General features: G+C 44.9%; 1 protein-coding gene across 1 annotated transcript in view; it reads left to right on the forward strand.

Annotated features, from left to right (window-relative positions):
* The window catches only part of PEPD (peptidase D), a 226,760-nt gene that overhangs the window by 52,234 nt on the left and 153,437 nt on the right, over window positions 1-21,089 (forward strand). Inside the window, exons 4-6 of the mRNA XM_015423842.1 lie at window positions 10,829-10,892; window positions 17,261-17,308; window positions 19,213-19,274. Coding sequence (XP_015279328.1) covers window positions 10,829-10,892; window positions 17,261-17,308; window positions 19,213-19,274 — 174 coding nt within the window. The remainder of the gene's footprint in view (window positions 1-10,828; window positions 10,893-17,260; window positions 17,309-19,212; window positions 19,275-21,089) is intronic.

Below are 21,089 nucleotides of genomic sequence, written 5' to 3' on the forward strand. Positions count from 1 at the left end.
ACTTTCGGACACAACTCAGCTTGCACAGGTTTTTCCTAGAGGTCAGTTCCCCTGGATAAAATAGCTAGTGTGGACCATGTGGCATTATGCCTTGCTGAAGTCCCTCCCCAAACCCCAGGCTCCACCCCCCAAAATTTCCAGGACTTTCCCAGCCCAGAGTTGGCAACTCTATCTCCTACCTGCTTCCATTCCTTCTAATTTGTCATCGTCTTAAAAGTCCTGCAAGTGACTTTTCCTTTCCTTTGGGTAAGAGCTGACTGGTGGTGGTGTGGTCTCCTGTTCCTAGGACCTTTCTTCCACCTAGATGGTGACTGAAATATGTCAGCATATAATAATAATAATAATACGATAATAATAAAAAAAACAACTCTGCTGATTTATTCTTCAGGAGCCGGTGACCTCCAGCTATTCTGGTCACTGGATGGCCTGGGGCCTCTGCAAGCATGTGTGGCCTTGTTCATGCAGTACCCACTCCCACGTCAGATGATCCGGTGGCCTGAGGGTGGCACAGCTTGCTGATGGTCTCTGGTCTGAACCCCCAGCCCCGCCGTGGATTACCGGGTGGCCTTGGCTGGAGGCAGCTCCTGTTGCATGAGCGTCTCCAGCTTATTGGCCTTTGCTTGGCCTGGGCCCCACCATGCATGTGGTCTTGCGCCCCCTTGCTTCTGTAGGTGGTGTGTGTGTGTGGGGGGTAGTTCCACTTGTCTTTCCAGTCCCTTTCCATAGTGGCTCAGGGGCAGGAGGGAGCTCACAATATCCAGCCACTTTGCATTTTTTATCCTGGGACGTAGGCTCAAAACATTGGTGCTGGGAGCAGCCTGGGGAAGGGGTTTGCTCTCCCTCCCGGCAACATGGTGGTGTCTGCTCAGCACTGCACCGCTTTCTCTCCAATCCACTAATGCAGGTGTTCCTCTGCACACACCCCAGCCCTGCAGGTGTTCCTCTACACACACACAGTTTGTATCTTCAGTATATGACATCACATTTTATGGCACACGTGGCCCGGCCCAACCAAGTGACATTTATGTCGGACCCGGCCCTTGTAACAAATGAGTTCGACACCTGTGCTCCTATGGTTTTTTCCCCGTTGGAGTAATGTGTTTGCAGTAAAGCTTATAACAGCATGGGGATAGGGGGTCAGGGTGTGTGTCTTTTTATATGTCTTACATGGGAAGGAGTCACTTAAGAGGCACATGTCATTTGCTTCTTGGGAAAAAACTCCCTGGCCAGGCAGCCTTTACAAAATCACCCATGCAAATATCTGTCCTTACTGTGCTTAGAACTCTGCAGTAGCTCGAGTGGCAGGCTAGGTTCTGAAAGACCCGGGTTTGAATCCTAACTCTGCAAGCTTGCTGGGTGATCTTGGGCCAGTTGCACAGTCTCAGCCTAGTCTCCCTAGCAAGGTTGTTGTGAAGATAAAATGGAGGAGGGGGGAGAACTTTGTAAGCTGCTCTGGGAGGAGAAGGAGGGTAAGCATTTCCAAATAACAAACAATACATTTTTAGATACATTAAATCAGAAGTAATTTAAAACATTGCTTTAGTAGCTTGATACCTATTAAGGAGCTAGCTGGGCTAATTCCCAGAGGCCTTTGGCAGTGAGTGAGAAGGGGCTTGGGAAAGGCAACAGGCTTATTTAGTGACAGCATTTATGAACTGACAGGACTGTTGATGCTCAAGGGAAGTAAATCAGCCATTACTTCAAGGCCACCTTAAGGAGCCCCTATCTCTAGCTCCCCCTTTCTCCAGGGAGCTGATATTGACATAAATGGGTCTACCTCACAACAGCCCTGTAGAGCAGTCTGGCCCGAGAGAGTGAGTCTGGCCCAAAGCCACCCAGTGAGTGCCATGGCTGGGTTAGGGGTACTAGCATGCCACGTGATCAGAGCATGAGCCCTCCCGAGTCACTTACAAAGTTGGCTGATGGGTGAGGCTCACTTGTCAGTTGCCTGTGATTTGAGAGTTGCCTCCTTGGTGGTTTTCACACACCCCTTTTCAACACACAGTTCCAGATTGTGTATTGCTTCTCTGGTGTCTTCCAAAAGGTTTATTGTTTGTCACTTCGTGCCTGTCATGCGGGGCTCCCTGTAGCGAAGGCAACTGGCGTGGAATATTTTTTTGTAAAAACGCTCCTGAATATCTGGAGAAACAGCACAGATACTGGAGGGTCCTGTCAACGCCTCGCATGTGTTGAATGAAGTAGAAAAAAGTAAAACCAGTAGTTACGTGTGGGAGAGATTAAATAATGAAAGGCTCCTGTGTTCTCAAAGTAATCACCCACAGAGAAAACACCTTCCGGGCCTCTGCATGAATCAGTGCTCTGACCTTGCTTTCTTTCGGTCTTCATTGAGGACAGGACAGGCGACTCTGTCTCATTAGGCACAATTGCATGGGGCATGATCCAGTGAGCTGGCAATTGTGGCATAATTGCTAATTTGGAAAAGACTGCCCGTTGTGTCTCTGCATGAGTTACTGCTCTGGGTTCGCCTCCTCCCAGTCAGAAATTATGTCCAAAATGGAGACATGAAAAAAAGTAGGGGATTCTTTATCGTAGGCTACAAGCAGTTTACTTTTAGAACATATTACACCAGCAATTTTGATTTGGGAAAGTGGGGTGGGGGAGTGTGCCGCAGTGATTGGGACTTTGGAAGACCCTGGAATAAAGCTTGTCTGCAGTTTTATGAATAAGATTGTGGGCAGCTTCTTTTTTCTGCTTAGTTTTGAGCTTCTGCAGCAAGATGTAAATGGTGGTTTTGATGTGGTGATTTGCAGCACCGCAGAACACGCAAGCACCGGCCGTAAGTTTGCCTTTACTATTTTATGGCCAGAGAGCCCCATTTTATTTCTTAAGTTTGAGCTTTATAGCTGAGATTTAAAGCTGCCAAATGAGGTGGGGCCAAGAGAGAGGGAGGCAGGCTCTAAAGAGAAGGAATACTTTAGCAGGAGGCTGAAGTTGGTTCCTTATTCCCAGTTCCTTATTCATTTCTTATTTGCGTCTTATTCATGAATTCATCCAAAAATACTGAGGAGAGTTTGAAAGCTCTGAACCCCCAAAATAAGATTTGGACCCCCGAAATTCATACATCCCCATGTTCAGCGAACTCTCTCCTTTGAGGGGACATATGCTGTGTCCTGGTCCAAAGCACGGTTCTTGTGCCAGCTGCTCTAAAGTGAGGTGCCCCCAGGGACGTCACACAGGCAGAAAGGGGGGCCTGGCTGCACCCCAAAACAATCTTTGGACCACCCCAACTGAAACATCCCCATGCTCTGGAGACTGTCCCCTGCAAGATGGCATACAGTGATGCCCGGTCGAAACACTGGTTCTGGCGCCACGAGCTTCTATTCCGAGTGCTTTCCAAAGGCCTGTATTTCAAAGAAGATTTGAATAAAGAAGTGTCTTCTGCACACAAAATGGGCTTTGGACTCCCACACTTCATATACCCACATGTTCAGCAGACTTTACCCTTCAACGGATCATATGCTGTGTACTGGTCCAAAGCGCAGCTCTTGTGCCAGCTTCTCCAAAGTGTGGTGCCCCAGGAAAATCACAGGCAGACACTGGGGCCTGGCTGCACACCCCAAAACAATCTTTGGACTACCCCAACTGACACATCCCCACGCTCTGGAGACTGTCCCCTGCAAGATGATATACAGTGATGCCTGGTCCAAACACTGGTTCTGGCGCCACGAGCTTCTATTCGGAGTGCCTCCCAAAGGCCTGTATTTCAAAGAAGATTTGAATAAGTAAGTGACCCCTGTACCCAAAATAAAGATTGGACCACCACACATCATACACTCCCATGTTCAGTGGACTCTCCCCTTCGAGGCATCATATGTCGTGTACTGGTCCAAAGTGCGGTTCTTGTGCCAGCTGCTCCAAAGTGTCGTACTCGCTCCAAAGTGTGGTACCCCCAGGACAATTACACAGGCAGACACTGGGGCCATGCTGCATCCCAAAACAATCTTTGGACCACCCCGACTGACACATCCCCACGATCTGGAGACTGTCCCCTGCAAGATGACATACAGTGATGCCCGGTCCAAACAATGGTTCCGGCGCCATGACCTTTTATTCCGAGGGCCTTCCAAAGGCCTGTATTTCAAAAAAGATGTGAATAACGAAGTGTCCCCTGTACCCAAAATGAGATTTAGACCTACACACTTCATACACTTTGGAGCAGCTGGCACACGAACTGCACTTTGGACCAGTACATGACATATGTTGCCTCGAAGAGGAGAGTTCACTGAACATGGGAGTGTATGACGTGTGGTGGTCCAATCTTTATTTTGTGTACAGGGGTCACTTATTCAAATCGCTGAACATGGGGATGTATGAATTTTGGGGGTCCAAATGTATGAATTTTGGGGGCCAAGCTGCATCCCCAAACAATCTTTGGACCACCCCGACTGACACATCCCCACGATCTGGAGACTGTCCCCTGCAAGATGACATACAGTGATGCCCGGTCCAAACAATGGTTCCGGCGCCATGACCTTTTATTCCGAGGGCCTTCCAAAGGCCTGTATTTCAAAAAAGATGTGAATAACGAAGTGTCCCCTGTACCCAAAATGAGATTTAGACCTACACACTTCATACACCCGCATGTTCAGTGGACTCTCCCCTTCTAGGAAATATATGCTGTGTCCCAGTCCAAAACGCTGTTCTTGTGCTAGCTGCTCCAAAGTGTGGTGCCCCTAGAAGAGTCACATAAGCAGACACTGGGTCGAGGCTGCACCCCAAAACAATCTTTGGACCACCCCAACTGACATATCCCCGAAGTCTGGAGACTGTCTCCTGCAAGATGGCATACAGTGATGCCCGGTTCAAACACTGGTTCTGTTGCCATGAGCTTCTATTCAGAGTGCTTTCCAAAGGCCTGTATTTCAAAGAAGGGAAGAAATACTAATCAGGATCATGACAAACCCCAAAACATGTAATTTTTTGTCCATAAATATAAATGGCTTGAATAGTGCTCAAAAAAGAAGGAAAACTTTTCATCAACTAAAGAAATTGAAAGCTGAAGTAATCTGCCTACAGGAGACCCATATTAAGAAGGATGAGGTGAAATACTTAGAATGTAAAAAATTAGGAGAAATGTTTGTATCCTCCGATGAAATAAAAAAAGGGGGAGTCGTAATTTATGTAAAAGAGAAACTGAAACCTGAACTAGTATTTAGTTCAAAAGATGGAAGGATAGTGGCCATTACAATTATAAGGAAAGGGGAAAAATGTTAATTCTCAATATATACGCGCCAAACCAAAACCAGGGGGACTTCTTTAAAGAAGTACAAAAAGTGTTAAGATTAACAGAAGTTGAAGATATATGCATTTTAGGAGATTTTAATTCGGTGGTAGATACAATAACAGACAGAAAAAATTCTAAGAAAAACCTTAGGTCTGGAAGAACTTTGCCGAATAGCTTCATACAGATAATAGAAGAATAAAACTTAATGGATATATGGAGAGTAAGAAACATACACAAATCTGACTTCACGTTTTACTCACCCCGCCACAACTCTTGGTCTAGAATTGATATGATATGGATGTCAATAAACTTGATCAGGGAAGTGACGGAATCTGAAATTCTACCTAAAACATTTGCGGACCACAACCCAGTGTTGGTTTCAATAGAAGATGAAATAAAAAAAATAGGATGTCAATAAACATAACCCTGTTAAGAGACCCGACCTTTGTGCAAAGATGTAAAAAAGAAATAGTAGAATTCTTCCAGTTGAATCTATCCACAGAAACATCTTTAGAAATAATATGGGACGCTTTCAAGGCCTAGGGGCCGCTTTATTAGTTATAATGCATGGAAATGCAAACAAAGGAAAGAGAAATATGATCAATTAGTCAAACAAATAAAACACCAAGAAAATTTAGTACTAAAAGCCAAAGGAGACAGAAGTGCAAAGATTAAACTTAACTTCCTACACCACAACTTAAACAACCTGCTAAATTACGAAATAGAAAAGAAAATAGAATACACCAAGCAATACTATTTTGAAAATCTAAATAAACCTAACAGATGGCTAGCCTACAAAATAAAGAAAGAGAGAAGCGCACCATAATTAAATTAAGAAACGATAATAATGAAGAAAAGTTCAACACATTAGATTTTAAAAAGATAGTGGAAAAATTCTACAAGAAATTATACCAGCAGGATGCAGATAACAGAAGTGATATTGCAGAATACCTTAAAAGCAGAACTCAAAAATTTAATACTCAACAGAAAAAAATACTAAATGACCCTATAACTCTATCTGAAATTATGGAGGCAATTAGAAGACAAAAAAGGGAAAAAAACCCCAGGGCCTGACGGAATACCGGCGGAATTGTACCAGACTTTTGAAGAACAGCTATGGACACCATTTAAAGAACTTTGCTAAAGAATAGGTAAAAACAATAAGATACCAGATTCTTGGAACCATGCTTTAATAACACTTATCCCAAAACCGAATTCAGATAAGACCAATATTAAAAATTATAGACCTATATCACTCCTCAATGTCGATTATAAAATATTTGCATCAATACTATCAGGAAGGCTAAAAAAAGTTTTGACACAGATGATCCACCAAGACCAAACCGGATTTCTACCCAAAAGGCAAATGAGAAACAATATAAGAATTATAATGGATGTATTAGAATACTACGAAGAACATCCAGAGAAAGAACTAATGTTAATGTTTCTGGACGCGGAAAAGGCGTTTGACAATCTGTCATGGGACTTTTTATTACAAAAACTAGATGTGGCAGAACCTGGCCAAGAATTTTACAACACAATCCAAGCGATATATAAAAAGCAACACGCAAAAGTAATAATAAACGGAGACTTGACGGAAATGATAGAGATCCAGAAAGGAACCAGGCAAGGTTGTCCGTTGTCTCCCCTACTCTTTGTTTATGCAATAGAATCATTGAATGAAGATATAAGAAAAAATAAGCAAATAAAAGGCCTGAAGGTGAAAGGGGAGGAATTTAAACTACAGGCATTTGCCGACGACCTAGTGTTTGTAATGGAGAATCCCAAAGATTCTGTAGAGGAACTAATGAAAACTATACAAAACTATGGACAGGTTGCAGGACTAAAAATTAATTATAAAAAATCTAATATCATAGTAAAGAATTGTTTCCCAAACACGATAGAAAAAATCAAAGAGACAACCAAGATGGAAATAGTCAAAAAAGTAAAATACTTAGGGATCAACATGACAAATAAATGTAACTCGTTGATTGAAGGGAACTACATGAAATTATTGCAAGAGATCAGATCAGACTTGCAGAAATGGAACGCCATCCAACTATCCCTTATGGGTAGAATTGCGGTGATTAAGATGAATATACTGCCTAGATTTCTATACTTTGCACAAAATATACCTGTGTTAAAAAAGCAAAACTTTTTTGAGGATTTAAACAAAATCACTAGACAATTTATATGGCAGCACAAAAAACCTAGAATAAAATGGAAGGTACTGGGTAGAGTTGCATTGGTCAAGATGAACGTGTTACCTAGATTCCTGTACTTGGCACAAAATATTTCAGTGTTAAAAAAGCAAAATTTCTTAGAGGATCTCAATAAAGCCACTAGACAATTTATATGGCAACATAAGAAAGCTAGAATAAAATGGAAGGTGCTCCAAGACAGTAAAGAAAGAGGAGGATTGAATGTTCCCAACTGGTACATATACTACCAAGCGGCCGCCCTAACTTGGATAAAGGACTGGGTAAAACTTGAAAATACAAGACTTTTAGCATTAGAAGGTCATGACCTTAGTATGGGGTGGCACGCTTATGTATGGTACGGGAAAGACAAGATCCATTCAAACTTTGGCAGACATTTATTAAGAGGCTCGTTAAATAAAGTATGGGCAAAAATTAAAGAAATATGGTACAAAAAAACGCCAAGATGGGTTGCCCCTTTAGAAGCCTTTATTATACCCTCAGCAATAACAAGGAACTTAAAGGAAAGCTATCAAACTCTACTAAATAAAAAAAACGAGCTAAAAACAGAAGAAAAACTGAGACAAGAAAATCTATCGTGGTGGGAGCAGATGATATTAAGAGATAGATATAAGAAGGACATGTTAAGAGGCTTTGAGGATCAAAACAACGAACTGGATAAAATATGGTTGTCCTCAAATGATAAATTAGTCCAGAAACTGTATAATCTTTTATTAAAGGACTTTCTACAAGATGAGGATGTTAAAACTGTAATGATCACCTGGATAAAAGACATAGGAGAAATTGATGAAGAGCAATGGTCTAGCATGTGGAAAGCAGTAGCATATAAAGAAAATGTATATAAGATGTTTCACAGATGGTACTGGGCACCTGATAAACTGGCCAAGTGTTACAAGGGATACTCAAATAAGTGTTGGAAATGCAAAGTTTGTAAAGGAACTTTCTATCATATGTGGTGGAAATGCAGTAAGCCACAAAAATTCTGGAAAATAGTAAGGGAGGGGCGCCAAGAAAGTCTGGGAAAAAATGTGGCCCTAAAACCCGAAATATATCTGTTAAATATGATCCCGAAAGGATACAATAACCAAGATGCATATATTATCAGCTATGTTATAACTGCAGCTAGGCTATTAATAGCCCGACAATGGAAAGTAGATACGTTACCCACAAGGGAAAACCTGTTAAATAAAATCTTAGAACTAGCCAGAATGGATGACTTAAGCTTAAGGATACAAAATAAGAACGAGATGGTACATAAAAGGAGATGGGATAGAATATATAAATGGATAGAAGAACAGTTAGAAATGTAATAGAAAAGTTATACTTGAATTGGTAACGGAAATGCAATACCAATAATAACCGATATTGTAAACAACTAAAGGAAAATGACTCTGAATTGTAGTGCAACACAAACTGATGGAAAGTAACTGTGTAACACCTTTTTTCTTTCTTTTTTGCTAAAACAATAAAAACTTTAAACAAAAAGAAGATTTCAATAAGGAAGTGCCCTCTGCACCCAAAATGAGCTTTGGACTCCCACACTTCATACACCCCCCATGTTCAGTGGACCCTCCCCTTCAAGGGGATATATGCCATGTCCGGGTCCAAACCACTGTTCTTGTGCCAGCTGCTCCAAAGTGTGGTGCCCCCAGGACAAAATGAGGCAGATGCTGGGGCCAGGCTGAACCCCCAAACAATCTTTGGACCACCCCAACTGACATATCACCACACTCTGGGGACTGTCCCCTGCAAGATAACATACAGTGGTGCCCGGTCCAAAAACCAGTTCCAGTGCCATGACCTCCTATTTGGAATGCCTCCCAGAAGATTTGAATAAGGAAAGGGGGGAACCTTTTCTACTGCACAGAGAGCCCTCCAATTTCAAACTTCAATAATACAGCATCTAATTTACACATGTAGACTGGTACCACAGCTCGCAAAACACCCTGATGCCAACTTTGCTGCTGCATACCCAGACAACACAGTCACTGGACCTAACAACATCAACTATGCCATCTCAGGCTTATTCACCTGCTCACCTTCTAACATAGTCTATATGTCATCAAATGTCAACAATGCCCTTCAGTTCTCTATGATAGGACAAACAGGCCAAACGATAAATGGACACAAATCTGACATCAAGAATCACAAAACAGAGAAACCTGTAGAACATTTTGACCTTCCAGGTCACAGCTGTTTCATATCAAAAGAATTTCAGAAACAGACTGGAATGGGAGATTGCAGAATTGCAAGTTATTGCTACACTCAGGACAATGGAATGCCCAGGGTTTGATAGAGGTATCGGCTGCTTATCACACTACATAAGCCAATTCATTGTGTTCTTACATTGTATGTAAGAACTGTATGTCATCTTGCAGGGGACAGTCTCCAAATCGTGGGGATGTGTCAGTCGGGGTGGTTCAAAGATGGTTTTGGGGTCCAGCTTGGCCCCAGTGTCTGCCTGTGTGATTGTCCTGGGGGTACCACACTTTGGAGCAGCTGGCACAAGACCCAGATCCATGAAGCAGATTGCTTTGTCCCCCATTAGACTCCCTGAGAGGGTCTCCCCCCTCCCCCGTTTGCCTTTGATCACCCAGCCCTGTTGAAGAATTCTGAAGGGTGTGAAAAGCCTGCATACTACCCTGGGTTGTTTTGACTGGTATGGCATGACGTTGGCTTTTGAATTTTTTTAAAAATACAGTATTTTAAACTTATCTATACTGAAATTTGAACTCTTTGACATGCACTCCTGTTGTTTTCCTTGTCGCAGACACTTGATTTTTAAAGGTTTTTTACTGAATCTTTGGAACAATTGTAATCTTAGTTTGTCATCTGCCTACAAGATGGTAGGCTTTTCAAAACATATATGTATTGATTGATTGATTGACCAATACCCACCTTTCTCCCCAAAGAGGACCCCAGATGGCTTACATCATTCTCCTCTCCTCCATTTCATCTTCACAACAACCCTGTGAGGTAGAGTGTGACTTAGTGCTGCCAGCTCTGGGTTGTGAAATACCTGGAGATTTGGGGGGTGGAGCCTGGAGAGGGTGGAGTTTGGGGAATCTCCAGGAATTTCCTAAGCCAGAGTTGACAACCCTATTTGTGGTTCTGTTTTGCGGTTCTGCTGATCTGTGGGATCCGACCCAGTATGCTGAAATGGATGATGATGTTTTGCCATGCCGGGTTTTTACATGAGTAGCATTAATCTTATAGGTAGATCTTTTCTTCTTGGTTTGTTTTTTTCATTTTTCTTGTCGAAAGAGAATGTCAGGGTTTTAAAAATAACAAAATGCACTGAGTGGCAGGTTTGCTGGCTTGCAAAACGACACTCACCAAACGTGTCTCCCTGTGTTTTCCCAAGGATTCACCCTCCGGAATTCTTCAAGAAGAAGTATGCAGTTTCTGAGGTCCGTTACACCGATGAGGTGAGTGTACTGCCAGTGCCAATACTGGGTAGGCAGTTTATGACTTCATAATGTGGAAAACCCACCCCCCAACAGAGGGCGAGGGAACCTTGACCAGGTGAGCTCTCGCATTGGCATCTGGGTCTCTGGGCTAAACAAACTATTGGGATCTGCCCCCTTCTTGAGAGTCAGTGTGGTGCTGTGGTGGTCAGAGCATCAGACTAGGATCTAGGAGACCCAGGTTCGAATCCCCACTCTGCTGTTGCAGCTTGCTGGGTGACCTTGGGCCAGCTGCACGTTCTTACCATAACCTACCTTGCATAGCTCTTGTGAGGATAAATTGAAAGAGAGGTAAACCATGTAAAGCTGCTTTGGGTCCCCTTAGGGAGCAAACAAACAAAATTTCTTGGCACTGAACCCCAGTCCTAGTCCATGCCCCCTTTTATGAGGTAAGTGTGTCCAGCGAGGCTGCGTAGGGCTGGGGGGGTGAGAGCTGAAATTCAGAATGGGCCCAGCATACTAGCGGATGTTGTTATCTGGGGGTCTCGCGTAACCTTTTCGCATGTGTCAGTTTAACCGAAAACAATAGAAATATTTGAAAAACTAAAACTAAATTTCAGTTGGGGGTGGGGTTTCCATCAAAAGATGATGTGCGCCCCTCCCCAGTTCAGCAGTTTGGACTGTGTGTGCATTTCAGTTTCTGGCTTTGTGCTTGGTGGCACACTGTATCGTTTAGATTACAGCAGATTGATTGCTGCGGCATCCAGACATCTGTGGGGGGGCTGACCTCCTTCTTGGAGGGGGGCGGGGTGTATTGGAGAGATCGTACTGCTGTCACTGGGTAGGATCCAGTGGCTACTTTTTAGGCATGGCCAACCTGGACTCTTTTGGCTCTGCTTCTTTTCTTTTCTTCTTTTCCTTTTGAGCTGCCTGTGAGGCCGCAATCTGCTTTTGGTGGGTCCCTCCCTTTCAAAGGAGGCTAGGGTCCGTGGAGCAGGGCGCTGCTGTTGAGAGACAGCTGCTCTCTTCGGAATGAGGCCCAGTCTGCATCTAGCATTTGCTCTACTGTTCTACCAAATCCACACTGGAGCAGAATAAGATGGGGCTCGAAACCCCCCATACTGACTGCAGAGTCACCCTTGGATGGCCATAAAACGGCCATAAATCTGTGCAGACAGGTACTATAAAACCAAGACATCAAAGGAATTTATTATTATTATTATTTATTTATTTATTTACTTGGGCTTTTACTCCACCCTCCCGCCGAAAGCGGCTCAGGGCGGCTTACAACAATTTAAAACAACATACAATATAAAACCAGCAAATACAGATATAAAATACAATAAATACAGTAAAACTAAATAAGTACGGCAGCGTCCTGTGGTAAAGTGCTAGTGTGACCCAGCCGGTGCAGTCAGTTCTTATTTGAACGCTTTCTGAAGCAGCTCAGTTTTCACCGCTCTACGGAAGTGCTGGAGGTCCCGTAGCACTCTAATTTAATTAGGGAGCTCGTTCCACAGCGTTGGCGCCACCAGGGAGAACGCCCTGGTCCTGGTTACCATCAACCTGGCCTCCCTAGGCCCAGGGGGGGCCAGGCGGTGTGATCCAGATAGCAGTGCTCTTGGAGGAATGTACGGGGAAAGGCGGTCCCTCAGGTAGGCAGGCCCCTGACCCTTTAGGGCTTTAAAGGTCAAAAACAGCACCTTGAAGCGAATCTGGAACGCTATTGGAAGCCAGTGCAATGACTTCAGCACAGGCTGGATGTGCTCCCACCTGGGGAGACCCATCAACAACCTGGCTGCCGCATTTTGCACCAGCTGCAGCTTCCAAAGTTGCCCCAAGGGGCATGCAGTCTGGTAAAAGGTAAAGGTAAAGGTTCCCTTGCTCGAAAGCCAGTCGAATCCGACTCTAGGGTTGCGGTGCTCATCTCCGTTTCAAAGCCGAAGAGCCAGCGCTGTCTGAAGACGTTTCCGTGGTCATGTGGCTGGCATGACTCAACACCAAGGCGCACGGAACGCTGTTACCTTCCCACTGAAGTGGTACCTATTTATCTACTTGCAATTTCTTGCTTTCGAAATGCTAGGCCATAAAATCCGACAATCAATCAAAGTGAAAGTGGCATGCAATGTAAAGGGGAATTTCTGTTCCAGCGTGGGTCAGCGGAGCAAATGCTAGATGCAGATTGGGCCTGAGTTGTTCTCCCCCCCCTCCCCACCCCCAGTCGTTGAGTGTTTTGTCTCCTTGGTAAAAGGCTTTGCGTGTGGGCAGTGGTTAGATTAGGATCTTGGGGATCACCGTTCAAATCTCCCCGTTTGACTGTGAAGCTCTGTGAGTGACTTTGGGCCAATCGTTTTCTCTTGCCTAGCGTTACTCACGGTGTATTTGTAGAAGAAGCAGATAGGTTTTTATACTTTGCTTTTCTCTACCGCAACAGGGACCTTATCAGGTAGGTGGGCCTGAGAGAGTTCTGAGAGAACTATGACTGGCCCAAGTCACCCAGCAGGGCTTCATGTAGAAGAATATGGAATCAAACCTGGCTCTCCAGATAAGAGTCAGCGGCTCTTAGCCACTGCACCACACTGGCCCCATGCTGTGAGGATGAAGGAGAGGTTAGCCTCCTTGATCTCTATGGAGGAAGAGTGGGATTAAAATATTGTTTATTTACTACATTTTTGCTCCAGCTTTCTTCCTTGAGGGGACCCCAGCGTGGTTTACTTCATCTCCCCTCCCCTCCCCTCCGTTTTACCCACACTCCAACCCTGAGGCTGAAAGTGTGACTTGACTTGGTGCTTTCACAAGTTTTGTGTTGAACCATCACAATAGGCTCTAATCCAGGCTCCTGCTTCTGCCCATGGAACGTGGCTTTCCCCATTTGGACTCCCTCACAGCCGCCTGAAATGCCTCCCCCCACATCCTCTTCTTGGGGGTCCCCTCACCCCTGGAACCAGGATTTCAGGCTTCTTAAGGTAGTCGGGAAGGGAAGAGAATTTCCTGGTGTGTTGCCCTTATGCTTGTGGAAAACAGTTTGGATCCTCCCCCACACCCCACCCCGTTTTGATCTTGTTTCTTGTAGTAGCTGCATACATGAACCAGGGAATTGTCTCTGCCATGGCCTCCTGAGGTAGCCATGCTGAAGCCGCTAGTTAATCTGTGATGTATTCATTTATTATTATTATTTTATTCTGTCCTTCCTCTGAGGCGCTCAAGGCAGCCTGTGCAGTTGCCCCACACCTCCATTTTATCTTCTCAGTGATGCCGTGCGGTGGTTTAGCTGGGAAGAGAGTAACTTAAGGCTGACCAGTGAGCTACATGACACGGGAGGGGGGGGATTTGAACCCATCTCTTTTGGCCTGTAGTCCTGTGCTCTACCTGTGGCGCCACACGGGTGAGCCAGTGCTCCGACTGCTGCGCCACACTGGCTTTGAAGCCTTCAGCGGCAAGATGGAGATTGCCAGGTTTGCTTGAGTATCTGAAGCGCTCTGAGCCTCTGTATAAATGAGCGTCATTAATTTTTGTTGTTGTTGTTCAGTCGCACAGTCGAGTCCGACTCTTCGCGACCCCATGGACCAGCTCCCGCCAGGCCTTCCGGTCTTCCGCCGTCCTCTGAAGTTGGCTCAATTTCATGTTCGTTGCGTCGATGACACTGTCCAACCATCTCATCCTTTGCCGTCCCCGTCTTCTTTGACCTTCAATCTTTCCCAGCATCAGGGTCTTCTCCAGTGAGTGCTCCCTTCTCATTTGGTGGCCAAAGTATTTGAGCTTCAGTTTCATTATCTGGCCTTCCAGGGAACAGTCAGGGTTGATTTCTTTTAGGATTGACTGATTTGATCTTTTTGCAGTCCAAGGGACTCTCAAGAGTCTTCTCCAGCACCATAGTTCAAAAGAATCTGTTCTTCAGCGCTCGGCCTTCCTTATAGTCCAACTCTCGCAGCCATACATGACTACTGGGAATACCATTGCTTTGACCATGCCGACTTTTGTTGGCAGGGTGATGTCTCTACTTTTTATCATGCTGCTGAGGTTCGCCATCGCTTTCCTCCCAAGGAGCAGGCGTCTTTTAATTTCATGGCTGCTGTCATTAATACTTGTACTCATATCTAGTTAGCTACATCTGTATTTTAAAAAGATTTCTGGGTTTCATTTGTGTCCCCCCCCCCTTGTGTCTTGCCATTGTGAGAGCAATATGAAAATTAAGGGTTTATTTTAAATGTTTTTTCTTTCCTTCAGGCTCCCGCTTCGTTGTCCTGCTCTAAAGCGGTCTCATCTTTTGTTTTGTTTTGCCTACCCTTCAAAATATAGCTTGTTTCTGGAGATGACTATACCTGTGAAATAGCGCTTGTGCTACTCTATTCATTCCGTCCGCAGTCTCTGGGAAAGGGGGTTTTCTGCTTGACATATCTGGATTGGAATCGTGGTTTTCTTGTTATCGGGCTTTATGCGTCGAATACAGAAGTGCTAGTTAAGGGCTTCTTATCTGCGAGAGCGGATGACAAGTGATTCCTGCCCTGAAAACTGCCGCTTGCTTTGTTGCTTCGTATCACACACATATATTGACAATTTGTCAGGAGAAGGGCTGTCAACAAATGCAGAGCTTAGGAGGTTTCTGCACTTGATCTGTGTGGGTGTGGGGTTGGAGACGTGCACCCTCTTGTATGTTCCAGAAGCCAAGGCCAGGTAATTATTTCCGTAGGGTGCGTACTGGAACTCGGGGGCACCCAGTGAAGTTGATGGGCTATAGGTACGGGGCTGACAAAAAGAAATACTTCTTTTCTCAATGAAGAATTACACTGTGGGATTCAACAGCAGTGGAGGTAGGTGTGCCCGTGAGCAGTGTTCCCTCTAAGCTGAGTTAGTGTGAGCTAGCTCAAAGTTTTTTAGCCTCTAGCTCACACGTTTGCCTTTGCTCAGGAAGGATGGCTCCAGAGCAAACTAATTGATGCAGTAGCCAAATCACTCGCTCACAACTTTCATGCCAGGGAAAAACTTCTTTTCTCAATGAAGAATTAAACTGTGGGATTCAACAGCAGTGGAGGTAGTTGTGCCTGTAAGCACTGATGGCTTTAAAAAGGGGTAAGACAGTTTCATGGAGGAGAGGTCCATCAGTGGCCACTAGCTATGGCGACTGGAGGGAGCCACCACGATTGGAGGCAGCAAACTTCTGAAAGCCAGTGCTAGGAGGCAACCTCAGGGGAAGTGTCTTGATCCCTGTGCCCTGTTGGTTGGCCCTCCAGGGCAGCTGGTTGGCCACTGTATGGAACAGGTTGCTGGACTAGATGGATCACTGGTCAGACCCAGCAAGGCTTCTGTGTTCTCACATCCCTTTTTTGTGGATGGTCGATTACCTACTCTTCCCTCTCGTCAATCTCACAACTTCGGGTGTTTTTCTAAAATATTAAATTGTGAGTTCTTCAAAGTGAAGGTTGTGTGTCAAAGATCACACATGCATTAGTACCAGCAGAGTGTTCACAGGCAATTGGAGCAGTCTTCAACTAAGGCTCTGAATGCGTAGGAACCTTTGCTGAATTGGAACAAATGTTTATATTTGCTTGCTATGTCCAAGGCTGCTTTCAACACTCTGTTGCGGCACCTATTCTGTTTTGGGAGAGACCAATGAAGTGCTGCATTAAAACACAGAATGTGTTGATTACCAGTAAAATATCAATTTTTGCAAACCTTTCCTCCCCCAAATCAGATAAAGTTGATTGGAGGAAGAACCTACGATAAATGAGGGGTGGGGGTGGGGAAGGAACTTTCTGTGGGTATGGGCTGTAAGAACTTGGGCTTCCATCTGTTGAAATGGGACCACCATATCCATTAACTCAAGTGTTGCAGTGTTAATAATGTTGATTAACATTGTGAGTGCTTAGAAGTTAAAAACAACTCCCCCCATGGTGGCATTTTAGGCCTGGGGATCCCAGGGAGGTTATTGATACACAGGGGTGCAGACAACAGAGACATGTGACAGCAGTAAGTCAATTTTGTTCAGTGCAAACAGTGTGTGAATGAGGTTCCCTTGTTGCTCTGGCGGGTGGATTTGGGGAGCATTCCACGGGTGAGTCTTTTTCAGGAGTCTTTTTGCAAGCAGAGCTGTGGCCGGCGACATCCCCTCTCCTTCCCTGATGAAAGATTTAAAGGGCCCTCCAGCTGATTGGCGGGCCACATGCTCGCTGCTGATCAGCCAAAACCCTTTAAATCTCTGCAGGAGGGGAGGGAGGGGTTGACTGTGGCTTGGGGGTGGGGCTTCCCCCAGAAGCAGAGGAACCCCCACCCGGGCCTGGGGGCTGGCAACCCTAGACTCGCATAAGATATGGACATCCTCCCGAAATGCCAGTGTCTATTTCGCTGGGCCTCCCCTTGTGCCAATGATATCTGTGGTTTTTATTTTACAGATAGCCACTGTCTTGGCGTCAAAGAACCCTTCTGTTCTTCTCACCCTGGTAAGTTGTATTGTTGCATTCTTAGTTAATGAGTAAGATTGACAAATGAGAGGTTTTGGTTATTTTTGATTGGTGCATTTTTGTAAATGCTATAATCTGATTTTTGTTGCTGCTTTACAATAAAAGATGTGTCTGCCAGGGTTTTTTGCAGTAATTTCTCCTGCTTTCCTACATTAGATCAATGCTCATTGCCCATTGACTGAGATGTCACAATGAATGGAGCAAGTTCATCCTATAACTTATCTCACATGGTGGTTGTAGTGAGGGGGAAATGGTGGAAAGGCTTTAATGATGTAAATGGCTTTGGATCCCCATTGGGGAGAACAGAAGGGTATAAATATCTAAAAGTTCACAGACCGGATGCTCACTTTAACCCCCAAAGCAGCTCAGCCTGTTGAGCTGAGTTAATGCTTAGGGTTAGAAGATACTTGGCCAGTCCAGTGCTGAGGGAATGCGACTTGCCCAAACCTGCCCAGATTGAGAGTTAAGAGAGAGAAAGAGGGCCCCAAGCTCAAATTCCTGGACCATCCATGAAGTTATCTGGGGTGTTTTTCAGCAGCTCCACCCTTCTTTTAGCCTCACCTAACAGGATTGTTGTGAGAGTTCAGAGCCACCAAGGAATTGTCAGGTACTTTGTGTGCAACAAGATGTTCTTAAAAGAAGATCCGGAGTAAGAGCTAGGGTCCCTTGGCGGTTCTGGACAGCTGACTGGATAACCGGGACAGCCTCGTCTTGTTTCCTGAGGTTGGGCTTATCTGGTTCTGCGTCCTGTGCTCTCACTGAGAACCGATGGCAGTATAGGTGGATCTGCCCTTGTCCTCCATTTTCCCTGGAGCACAGCTTCCATCCCCTGGCTTTCCATCACCTCCACTGTAAACAAAAGAGGACATGGGCCTTTCTGGTCACACTTCTGACTCCTAGTGTGGTCTCTCTGCTTCCTTGGCTCTGTCTTATTAGAGGACAACTGATTATGTTGGCCAGAAGTGCTTCCTGTGGTATAGGCTGGGTTCCTTGTCCCCTCAGATAGTACAGTAACACCTTGGGCCTATAAAGTTCTATTAATTTGTTATTCCAATTCATATTCCACCCTGTCTCAAGGCCTTGGGGCAGCTGTTGGCAATTTATGCAATCCTGATGAGTTTCTGTCCCTTAAGGCGGCTCACCAAGAAGGAGATTTCCTGAAGAAATGCAGAAGGAGACAAAGTAGGAGTGATCTAGTGAGAAGGGGACAGAAATAGGGAGACAGCAGTAATAAGAAGGAGAACGCCACCAAAAAAAGCTCTCTTTCTCCTTAGAATGTGAGTCGCTTCTCTAAGATGGGTGAGGGAACCAGTGGAGAGCGCTCTGGAGCTGTCTCTTTAAGCTAACCCATATTGTTGCATGTTGTACAGTCATTCGTGGTTTGGGTTTTCCTGTGCGGACAAGATAATCCATTTGAAGTAATAGCTCAGCACAGCAGCGGCACGATAGTTCACGATAGTTCAGTTGATGGGATGCCACGTTTCTCTCCTGTTATACATAAGTTGCATCTCCTCTCCCTGTAACAGAGAACCTTGTTAAAGGCAGACAGGTTTACTGCAGTGGAAGGGTTTCGGAAAGGGGTGAGGGCTCACTGCCAGCTCTCATGAAGTTTTATTATCAACTGGCAGGCTATATAGTTGTGGTGTATACAAGAAAGGAGAATAATGACCCATCAGCTTTTTTCTGGTACCAAATACCATAGAATTGTGGGGTTGGAATGGACCTCCAGGGTTTATATCAGTTCCCCTCTTCTGTTGTGTTGCAATTCATTTCATAAGCATGCCCCCTTGACGGTTTATGTGAAGATATGCTTTTCTTTTAAAAGTTTAAGTTTGAAACAGCTGTGCTTTGAGCTGGGGGTAATAGAATGTTTCTCTGTCCAGAGAGGAGTGAACACCGACAGTGGGAGTGTGACCAGGGAAGCTTCCTTTGAAGGAATTAGCCAGTAAGTCACCCTCTTATCTTTTTTTGCAGAGGCATGGGAAGCGGGTGTGTGTGTGGGGGGTTCTTTATCTCCAGTGATCTTCAAAAGGGGTGTGGGATGTAAATGGATTAATGGTAGTGCTTTAGAAGACTCAAAGCACTTCAAATGTGTTGTCTCAGTAAAGGCCAGTAGTAAAGGCCTTTTCTGCCCTGGCCCCAGCCTGGTGGAACACGCTCCCATCTGAGATCAGGGCCCTGTGTGACTTACGAAAGGCCTTTGCCTGAGGCAGCAGACATTCAACCATCTTGGCCTCTCCTGCTCTCACAGTAAGCCTGCAGTAACTTATTATCTGACTAGCATCCTTGCTGTTGGGTGTTACAAGTTAAAACACTGTTCAGTATTTACTGGGTTTATGATGTTTGTTTGTATCCAATCTGTTTAGAGAGTTAGAAAGCCCGGCAACTTCAGATCTAGTTTGTTGTTCTCATTGGAGACCACAGTGCCAAGTATTAGCATTTTATGGCTCTTTGTCCTGAGCAAGAAGAAGTTAGTCTTCGCTCTATTCTGCCATGTTCTGTCTAGCTGTAAGGATGTAGGAATATTAGCTCTTTGTTATTTTACATCCCATGTACCTTTCCCCCATGCTAGGTTTCAGTAAACTTTTATATTTAAACACATCATGGACTCTGCCTCTTTAATACTCTGCTGATTTACTCTGCTGATTCACTTTAAAAATTAAAAGAATAACCCAACACTTGCAGGAGGCACTACGGACTGCTGTGGAGTTGTTGTCTTTGTTTAACTTGCCATCTTGGTCCGATTGTTTTAAATCTGGTTTTGATTATTTGTTTATTTTTATTTTGTATGTGGTGAGCCACCCTGAGCCCACTTGTGGGATGTGGCGGGATATAAGCTTAAATAATTAAATACTATTGGCATGTCATATAACAGCAGTGTCACATAAATAAGCTGTGGAGAAGAACCTGGTGTTGTCTGCAGTCTTCGGACAGCCCCAGATAGGGGTTCTGCAAGGGGCAGAAGCAACTCTGAAAGGTTCAGGAACTCTAGCCGAGAAATCAGTGTTCCGATTCCAAACCCCCCCCCCCATCTCTCTTGAGGCAAAGTGTGCCTTGAAGGGGGGAGGGAGCCCCAGTGCCTTCCCTCTCAGCTATCTTCTGACAGCCATCATTTTTCCATTGGGAAAGTTCTCTCAGGTGTCTTTCTTTCCTTAGTTCCAATTACTTTTCTCTTCAGCTTTAGTCTCCTTTTTTCTTATGCCTCAGTGTAGAAGAAGAAGAGATTGGATTTATACCCTGTCCTTCACTACCCAAAGGTGTCTCAGAGTGGCTTACAAACTCCTTTCCCTTCCCCTCCCCACCACAGACACCCTGTGAGGTAGGTGGGGCTGAGAGAGCTCTTGACAGAAACTGCTCTTTTTTTCTGTACCAGAACTATGGCTTGCCCAAGGTCATCCAGCAGGTGCAAGTGTAGGAGTGGGGAATCAAACTCGGTTCTCCCAGACTAGAGTCTGCGCACTTAACCAATAAACAGGACTGCAGGAAGTACTTCTTCACCCAAAGAGTGATTAACATGCCAAAAGTGATATAGAAATGCAAGAACTTAGAAGCCTTGCTACTGGGCATTGCTCTCCCATTTATTGGGGGATTTTTCTTAATGGGCCGCTGCCAGAGTATTTTTCCTGTCTGATTGATCCCTATATTAGAAGGGTATTCACGCTGGCCTGTTTTAATGTGCTCCCCTCAGCTGTGTTTATGGGAGATTTAAAAAAATACCATTCCCGGATAGGTTATGTTCTTGTGGGCTAAAGGAGATTGA

This window comes from Gekko japonicus, unplaced genomic scaffold (assembly GCF_001447785.1).
Source record: "Gekko japonicus isolate JY-2015 unplaced genomic scaffold, Gekko_japonicus_V1.1 scaffold225, whole genome shotgun sequence".
Lineage (NCBI taxonomy): Eukaryota > Metazoa > Chordata > Lepidosauria > Squamata > Gekkonidae > Gekko > Gekko japonicus.